General features: G+C 41.1%; 1 protein-coding gene across 1 annotated transcript; it reads left to right on the top strand.

Annotated features, from left to right (window-relative positions):
- Positions 1-3,048: 3,048 nt before the first annotated feature.
- On the top strand, positions 3,049-5,965 carry LOC120307001 (olfactory receptor 1052-like). Its single transcript, XM_039341138.1, has 2 exons — positions 3,049-3,179; positions 3,559-5,965. The coding sequence occupies exon 2, from the start codon at positions 3,564-3,566 to the stop codon at positions 4,500-4,502; it is 939 nt and encodes a 312-aa protein (XP_039197072.1). The 5' UTR covers positions 3,049-3,179; positions 3,559-3,563; the 3' UTR covers positions 4,503-5,965.
- Positions 5,966-9,789: the final 3,824 nt, after the last annotated feature.

Genomic DNA, 9,789 nt, shown 5'->3' on the forward strand with positions numbered 1-9,789 from the left:
GGGAAGGGGATTTGTTTTTGTAAAATGTAAAAATTTTCAATTAAAAAAAAAAAAAAAGAAAGAAAATAGAGCAAGTAGACCCACAGCCAGGATCCCTTACCATTTTCTCTCTTAGTCCTTCAAATTCGGGAACCTACCAGTGTGTTGCTAATAACAGTATTGGTGCAATAATCAGCAGGCCTGCAACTGTGTCTGTAGCATGTAAGTTATATTCTGATTGATGGTGAAACTGTACACCTCATAAAATTTTTATTCTTCCCATTGAAAAAAAAATATATAAGGAACAAAAAAATTCAATAAAATTATTAGTTCACTAATGGGAGATGATGGCAAGAAGGTGACAGGCAACAGGGAGAAAGTGGAGCTGCTTAATTTCTTCTTTGCATCTGTCTTTACACAAAAGGAAAAAAATAGCCCAACTCATAAAAAGCAGTACAGTGAGAGACAGAACAGGAATGCAGATCAAAATATGTTTAAAAAATATATCCACTTTAGACAAGTATGTAAGTAAGGTATTTGACAAAGTAGATCACAGCCTACTTCTTGCTACAATAGAACAATGTGGTACCACCAGAGATGGATTTGCAGTGGGCTGAATAACCACACTCAGCATAAAGTCCTTAATGGAACTACATCTATATGGAGGGAAGCATGCAGTGGGGTACTTCAAGGTTCAATTTTGGGCCTAGTGCTCTTCTATTCATAAATGATCCAGGTCATGGTATAGAATGGGAACTCATCAGGGAAACTGCCAACACCTTGGAAGATAGACTCATTGTTCAGAAGAATCTTGATAGACTTGAGCATTGGGATCTATCCAGTAAGATGTAGTTAATTGGTGAGAAAAGCAAAGCCCTGCACTTAGGCAGAAAAAAACAAATGCACAGCTATAGAATAGGTGATCCATGGCTCAATTGTAGCAACTGTGAAAGGGATCTTGATGTCCAAATGGACAGTGACTTAAATATGAGCCAGCAGTGTGCTGCAGCTGACAAAAAAAGTCAATGCAGTTCTAGGCTGCATGAATAAAGGGACAGCACCAAGATCACAAGAAGTGATAATACTGCTCTATACTGCACTAGTGAGGCCATACTGAGTCAATACAAGAAACACTGGTGGAACCTCATTAAAGACAGATCCAACCTGGAACTAAGGAGAAATTCCTGACAATAATCAATGGAACAGCTCACTTCCTGGAGTTGTGGGTGCTCCATTGTTGAAGTCTTCAAGAAAAGATCGAACAACCATTTGTCTGGGATGCAATAAAGTCTCCTGCTTTGGCTGGGAAGTTGGACTAGAAGACCTCCAATGTCCCTTCCAGCCTTATGATTCTAAATACAAATCAATATATATGCAATCACTCATAAATAAAGGTAGTCCTCAACTTACAACTATGACTGTTCAAAATTACACTGGCACTGAAAAAAGTGATCTATGACTGTATTTAACACTTATGACTGTTACATCATCCCCATGGTCATGTGATCAAAATTCAGATGCTTGGTAACTGGCTCATATTTATGACAGTTGCAGTGTCCCAGGGTCATGTGATCACTTATTACAGTGGTGGCGAACCTATGGCATGGGTGCCAGAGGAGGCACTCAGAGCCCTCTCTGTGGGCACATGCACTGTCGCCCCAGTCCTAGGACTTCAGCTGGGTTTTATAAAACCTTTTCGCTTTAGGCCTCCGCCTCCGTGTGCAAAAAAAAAAAAAAAAAAAAGTTCAATCAGTCAATTTCAACTGCTACGGGGAAAAAAAGATTTTGCAAAGTTGGAATTGATCGATTGAATTTTTTAGTCCCATCCAGTCTGCTGTTACCACTGCAGCCACGCCCACCCAATTGGCCATGCCCACATAATTGGTCACACCCAGCCAATGGGCCACACCCACACAGCACTTGATGATGTATAAGTGGGTTTTGGGTTGCAGTTTGGGCACTCGCTCTCTAAAAGGTTCACCATCACTGACCTATTATGACCTTCTGACAAGCAAAGTCAGATTCACTTAACAACCACATTACTAATTTAACAACTGCAGTGATTCACTTAACAACTGTGGCAGAAAAGATTGTAAAAAGGGGCAAAATTCATTTAACAACTGTCTCACTTAACAACATAACTTTTGGGCTCAATTGTCATCATACGTCAAGGACTACCTGTAATACTGTGAACAGGGAACAAATCCATAGATGAAATACCTATGTTATATTGTGGAAAGTATAGAATATACTAGGTAACCTGTGATCTTCTGGGTCCTCAATGACATTTGGTATCATCTCTTGAACAAGATGCCCCCTTTCTTTCCACAAGGCAAAATTAGGTTGACCATAATTTTTATATCCCACTGCCAGATGGTCATCTAAAATGACTAAATATCATAAATAGAAAAATAATTGTAGTGGCAAATGAACTTTAATAATAAGTCAATAATTTATTACCTAAACAAACAAATAGAATGCCTATGTGTAGGCAAAAAGCAGGAATAATTTCCAAGTTTCAGCTGATTTCCCCATTGACTTTGCTTGCGGGAAGCTGGCAAGGAACATGGAAAACGTGTTTACAGGACCGCAGGGATGCTGCAGCAGCCATTGTGAATAAAACATGTCTGAACATCCTGATGTAATGGATCCCAGACTGTTTACATTCTTTCAGGAATGAATTTTAGGTACCTTGTTTGTAAAATTGTGCTATAATGCACAATTGTGCTATAATGCATTTGAGGGTACAAACAGATAAACAATAAAAGTTTTAGTAGTATGTCTGTTTGCACACCAACCTCATCATATTAATTACTTCAGCTGCATTTCAACTTCTCAAATGTAGAATAAAAGTTTCAAGGAAACATATTAATTACACATCTAATAATTGGAGCTTCCAGGTGAGGAACTAAAAGTTACCATGCAGCCGCCATTTCTAAAAAGCATTTGTCTAAGATTAGAACTACTTAGGGAATACCAAGGTTTCCCAGTGGAAAATATTCTCTTTCAGAGACAGCCAAGAAAGTGCTCTGACCAAATTAATAAGAAGACCTAGAGCCAGATGGAGCTGGAATATATCTGGATTTCTACCCACACACAAGAATTTCCTAACTCACTTCACATAGAAGCAATCCACCCACAACCAGAAAAGAAGGAATGTGTTAAACTATTGTAGATGTGGTTGAGTTCAGAGTAATTCGGTAAGTTGAGGATGTTTGGGGGCTTTTGGATTTATCAGGATAGTATAAGAATCTCAAAATTGTTCTGTATTAATGATGGAGTAGCTATTCTTTATACATATAATTCCAAGCCTTCCTTCTAAGGACTTATTTTGGATCACAAATGCTAGCTTCCTATCGCTTATGGCATTCAATTTGATTGTTCTTCAATAATAATCATGAATAAATCATATTTTAATATATCATCAGAATACTGACATACCTAGTTTTATCTTCTTAGAATCTAATTTTTAATCCTCCTTCCAAGATCTTATTTCAGATCACAAAAATGGATCCTTATGTAGGTGAAATATTTAGAGAACATGTAATATTGAGTCCTGTATTTCTTTTATTTTCACAGTGTTAATGGGAAATAGCACATGGGTGACAGAATTCATACTCACTGGGTTGACAGAGGACCCACACTTGCAGCTGATCCTTTTTGTGATATTTTTTGCTATTTATGCCATCACCTTGATGGGAAATGTGGGCATGATTATCTTAATCAGAACCAGTCCTCAACTCCACACACCAATGTATTTTTTCCTTACCAGCTTATCTTTTCTGGATACCTGTTATTCAACAACCGTCACCCCAAAGTTGTTATCCAATTTTTTAAAAGAGAAGAAGTCAATTTCCTTTGCAAGTTGCTTTACTCAGCTTTACTTTTATGCCATATTTGCCACCACAGAGTGCTACCTCTTAGCTATGATGGCCTATGATCGCTATGTGGCAATCTGCAATCCACTACTCTACTTAATCACAATGTCGCAAAGAAAATGCATTCGGCTGATAGCAATTTCCTATATTGCTGGGATCATTAATGCTTCTATACACATAATCGCTATGTCTAAACTATCATTCTGTGGCCCTAACTTCATTAAGAATTTTTATTGTGAGAGTCCTCCCCTTCTTGCTCTTTCCTGCTCAGATATCAGTCTTAACGATCTGCTGTTATTTGTATTTGTAGGACTCAATATAACAATAACAAGCCTGACTATTCTCACTTCATACACTTATATCCTGATCACCATTTTAAAGATCCGTTCTGCCACGAGCCGTAGAAAAGCTTTCTCCACTTGTACATCTCATCTTATAGTTATCACCATTTTCTATGGCTGCGGTGGCTTTATGTATGCACGGCCAAGCTCTAGGGAGAATTATAACCTAGATCAAATGGCCTCAGTGTTCTATGTAGTGGTGACCCCCATGCTCAACCCATTAATCTACAGCATGAGGAACCAGGAGGTAAGGGGTGCCTTCAGAAATATCCTAGGAAGAAAATGTCATTTTCAATACTTTTAAGAATCATTGCTTTTTGCCAAAATTTAGTGTTACATAAAGTTGTTCCAGTAGTAAATGTTTTTTAGCATTGTGTCTTATTAAACAATAAATCACTAGGCTGTATAGTTTTCCTAGAGCTCTAGTATTAATTATATATTTGCTTTTAAAGTAATGTAATAAATACATTTAAAATTTCTTTAAAAATTATGCAATCATTGTGTCTTAAATGTTAAGACACAATGATTTTAGAATGTAGAAAAATCTAGTTCTCTCTTCCAAATTTCTTTTATCTTGCTAATATTTTTTCTTCATTGCGTATGAAATGGCATTGTTGGTTTATTCTGTAAAAAAGTCTTGATCTGGCACATTCAAATCCATAGAAGTTTCCAAGGCAGTTGATATTACATTTCACAGAGCATGACTGTGACAAATACTTTAGCTGTATATATTGCTATTTAGACATAGTTTTTTGAATCCTTCAAAATTCTAGGTTTGATGAGAATCCATTTTTATAATATGTTCCAGAAATTTAATTTGTAGTATATTGACTTTTCCTATATGTAATGAGGCCCCAATGCCCATTATATATTTTTCAGAATGTATTATTTAATCTATCTACCAGTTATTTGGTATTATCAGAAGCTTCACAAAGCCAGCATTTAAAGGACAAATTATTGTAATACCTTCAGCAATTTTGTGTCACAGTTGCCATCAAAATGATTTCATCTATGATCCTGGGCAATCCATTTCTGTTTTTAGAATAGCTATAATACAAACCTTATGAAATAAATCATTCCCAAATAAAAATAGCCATATAATCATTAAGTACAAAAAGCACAAATTTCAGTTCAGATCAAGTTCAATGACTTGTGGGACAACCCTACATAATCTCTTATTCATTTGTTGAGCCCTTCCTTAATTTGACTAAGATTTAAATCCCAAATCTCCCCATTCTCCAACACCAGAAGTGAAGAAAATGCTATACTATTTTTATGTTTCACTTAACTGAATAAAATTTGCAGGAACAGAACTTCACTAGGAAATAAAATAAAATTACTGTCAAGATTTATTGTTATGTCTATTCTTAACTTTTACTGGAATAACATTCTGATCCAGTCTGCTTTGGAAGATTCCTGCTTCCCAATGAGTCTGATCTGGTGGAGTTAATTCATATTTCAAACCTCATCTGAAGTTTACAGTTAACTATGGCCTAAGTAGGCTAGATTGTTTTAGAGACCAATTAAAATTAGAATCCTTACCATAGTGCGTTTTATGGAAACAACTCAGGGCAGAACAAGGTGAATTTCTCTTGCTCTGTAATCAGAGTTTTTCTGGGAGCAAGAAATAAAATAACAGCACTTGTGATGTTTGCAGGTAGTGACAAATGTTGGTGATTGGCTCAGTCTAAGTGAAAGAATGAGTATGGGTACTGTAGACTACAATTTTCATTTAATTATGGCACAAAGTTATGATTATGCTGAAAAAAGTGACTTACAACTTGTGCTCGAAGTTAACGACCATCAAACCACCCCCCAACTCTATGTGACTGCCATTCCAGCACCTGGCAATTGGCTCACACTTACAAGGTTTGTGGCATCTTGTGGTTACGAGATCACAATTTGTGATGTTCTCAGCCAGCTTCTGACAAGTAAATTCAATGGGGAAACTGGACTCACTTAACGATTGTGTTATTCACTTAACAACAACAATTAATTTCACTTAATAACCGTGGTAAAAATGTTTCTGAAATTGGGTTCAGTCATGGGATGACTCATGTAACAACCACATTGCTTAGTGACCAAAATTCCGGTCTCAGTTGTGGTTGCAAGTCAAGGACTACCTATCTGTAGATTTTGCTAGGATATTTAGGATGGAATTGAAAAGGATTTCAGTTTTCTGTGATCACGATTAGGTAGGAAAAAATGTGTCTTCTGAATCATGATCATGCAAAGGATGGCTTAGCATCCCTATCTCCCCCAAAGCATTTGTCTGTTACTCTCCTGTATTCTGCTTTTTCAAGAGATAAGTCAGTTAGCTATTGTTGAGTCCTTGGTTAATGGCAATAACTTCATGAAGCATCTCGTAGTTTCAGGAGCCTCTTTATTTGTTGTTCTGTAGCCCCGTTACAACTCAGAGGCACACAAGCCTCTCAGACTCTCTTAAAGACAATCCCCGGGCCAAACGGCAACATTTAGGCGCACTGCGCGCCTCACGCATGTGCGCGAGTGCCAGCGCCAGCCAGTCTGGTCCCGGGCAGCTTGCAACTGCCCGGGACCATTGCAACATCCCGAGCCAGCCTTTACAGGCTCAGGACACAACACCCCTTCCCCCCCGGCTAAGACTACAACTACATGAATAGTTACACGCGACCTCAACACGAGCGTGGTGTGCCACCCTTGCTCCAATGGTGCCGGGCTATTGTTCTGGAGATTAACTCCCCCAGTGCCCATATTTCTAGTTTTTCCACAGAAACTTCCTCTTACTGTTTCTGCTTTGCCAGCAGAGTTACAAAATCTTCAAGATACTTAGGAGATCTTTTAGCTCTCTGTGATCTCCTTAAGCCCTGACAATCTCCACTTACATTTTGCCCCGGGGATGACATGGATTCGCCCCCTTTCTTGAACCCTGGTGGTCCCCATGGACCGTGCCCTGTCGCCTAGTCTGCTTGCTTGCCCACCAGGCTCGTCAGACCAGGACTTTGTTCTCTCCATAACCTGGTTGACTTGCCTAGTTGCAGGCTCTCTCGCCCCTCTAGAAGACTGCCACTGGTGGGCAACTCTGTAAAGCCTCCCTGGCCCATACTGGACCTCTCATGAGGCTGCCTTCCTCCACTCCCCAGTTCTAGTCTGGGGGTTCCAGTACTGTCCCAAAACTCAGTTACCCCCTCAATTACGCCGGAGATGTCAGAATTTGGGTTTGTCCTTCTGACCACCTCCCCATGTGAATGCCTCCTTCTGGAAACAGTAGCAGTGCTGGGCCAACTAGACTGATTGTGTGCCAGGTCTCTTGCAAGGTGTGAGTTATTAGGATGCTCCCGGTTATTCTCCCTGACTGGAGTGCTGAATGGTGTTAGTGAATAATGATTATGCCCCCGGGGTGACTCCCTGGCTGGAGTAGGTACTAGTGCCCGTGTGCTAGCTGGTTCCCACGAATTCCTGTTTGGAACACTCGCGGAATCTTGTGATAGGCTGTCTGTGGCCTCTCTGTTGGTGCCTGGCTGCTGCCAACACCCCTCCCTTTGCCTGTAGAGGTCCCCCTCCCCCCCCCCGGAACAGAACCAGGAGTCTCTGAAGGTAAGTCTAGTCTTGTACTCAGCTGGTCGAGGAAACCTCGTAGGACACCTTGCAAACTAGAGCAGGAACCCACAAGTGACCTGGCCCGTAGTTACGGGTCCATACTGGGGCACCCACTTGCAATTGCCTTGGTGCCCTGGGTTGTGTACCCCTAGGAGGCAGTCTGTCCGGGTGTAACTGGTCAAGTTTAGTAGTCAGTTTGCGCCCCCATCGAAGTTCAGCCGGGCTTCTCCCAATAGAAGTTGAAGGTGTGGTGCGGTAAGCAAGGAGAAAATCTGCCAACCTGTGGTGCCAGTCCCCATAGGTCAGTTTCTTTAAAGCATTCTTGCTGATGCGGACCATCCATTCAGCCATACCGTTGGTGGAAGGGTGGAAAGGCGCAGAGGTGGCATGACGAATCATGTTGGCCTGTAAGAAAGCTTGGAATTCGGAAGAAGTGAATTGAGGGCCATTGTCAGACACCAAAACATCCGGAAGCCCATGTGCAGCAAAAATCCCCCTCAGTACTTGAATGGTCTTTGCAGTGGTGGTGGAAGAGACAGGTACAACCTCAAGCCATTTTGAATGGCTATCAACCAGGACCAAGAAGAATTGACCCTGAAAGGGCCCAGCATAATCAATGTGCACTCTAGACCATGGTGACTGCGTTTCCTCCCATCTATGTACAGGAGCCTGGGGCATTTCCAGGCGTGAGCGCTGACAAAGGTGGCATGCGTGCACCTTAGCCTCAATTTCCCTGTCTAACCAAGGCCACCACAAATGGCTGTGCGCAAGCGCCTTCATTCGTACAATGCCAGGATGACCCTCGTGAAGGGAACCTAAGACTCTAGACCTCATTGAGGTAGGAATGACAACTCTGCTGCCCCACAGCAGACAACACTGAAAAGTGGATAATTCATGTCTCTTAAGCCAGAAACTCTGAAACTCAGTGCCTGGACAACTCTCTGGCCATCCAGACAAAACCCAGGATAAGACACGAGAGAGTTTAAGATCTGTGGCTGATTCAGCAGCCACATCCCTGGCATTTAAAGGTGACTCAGGCAGTGCCTGAATAGAAAGGATGTTGATGGCAGGGGCAGGATCAGCCTCTACTACTTGCAAGGGTAATCTACTGAGGCCATCAGCATGGCCCATTTCTTTGCCAGGTATGTGAATTAAAGAAAAATCATAGGCTGACAGAAAGATTGACCATCTCAGCATCCTGGGGGAGATGATATGGGGAGTTTGTTTGTTTGTGGTAAACAACCCAACAGAGGCTTATGATCAGTGTAGACCATGAAATGTCTGCCATATAAAAAATCATGGAATTTTTTAATTCCAGCAACAACAGCTAAGGCCTCCCTGTCTATCTGGGCGTAGTTTCGTTCAGAAGAAGACAAGGTTCTGGAGTAATACGCAACAGGAACCTGAGTTCCATCTGGTCTAAGGTGGCTGAGTACTGCTCCCACCCCATAAGGGGAAGCATCACAAGCGATGCACACAGGGAGAGTTTCATTAAAGTGTGCAAGCACATTGTTGGATGTGAGTAAGGCCTTAACCTCATTGAAGCTTGCTTCATGTGCTTGTGACCACTGCCACACTGCCTGTTTGTCCAGAAGCCTATGAAGTGGTTCAGCTACATTAGCCTTGTTAGGAATGAATGAATTATAGAAATTCAAGAGGCCCAGAAAAGCTTGTAGTTCAGCTTTGGACTTAGGCCTAAGAGCTTGCATGATGGCTTTTAATTTGGACTCAGCAGGATGAATCCCATTGGCATCAATTTTGAACCCCAGAAAATCTGTAGAAGGCACCCCAATTTTACATTTGTCCTTTTTGAGTTTGAGGCCCGTTTTCCGGAACCGCAGCAAGATAGCCCTCAATCTCTCAGCTAAATTTTGAGTGGAATCTCCAGCAATTAAGACATCATCAAAATAGGGGCAAACCCCTGGTATACCCCTTAATGTATTTTCCATTACGCTTTGGAAAATTCCAGGAGCCACATTTACTCCAAACTGTAGCCTTTTGACTTTGAATGC

Source organism: Crotalus tigris, unplaced genomic scaffold (genome assembly GCF_016545835.1).
Source record: "Crotalus tigris isolate CLP2741 ecotype Arizona unplaced genomic scaffold, ASM1654583v1 scf7180000017764.6130737, whole genome shotgun sequence".
NCBI lineage: Eukaryota > Metazoa > Chordata > Lepidosauria > Squamata > Viperidae > Crotalus > Crotalus tigris.

Coding starts and splice junctions, on each gene's coding strand:
- LOC120307001 (XM_039341138.1), top strand. CDS start 3,564: ATGGGAAATAGCACATGGGTGACAGAATTCATACTCACTGGGTTGACA.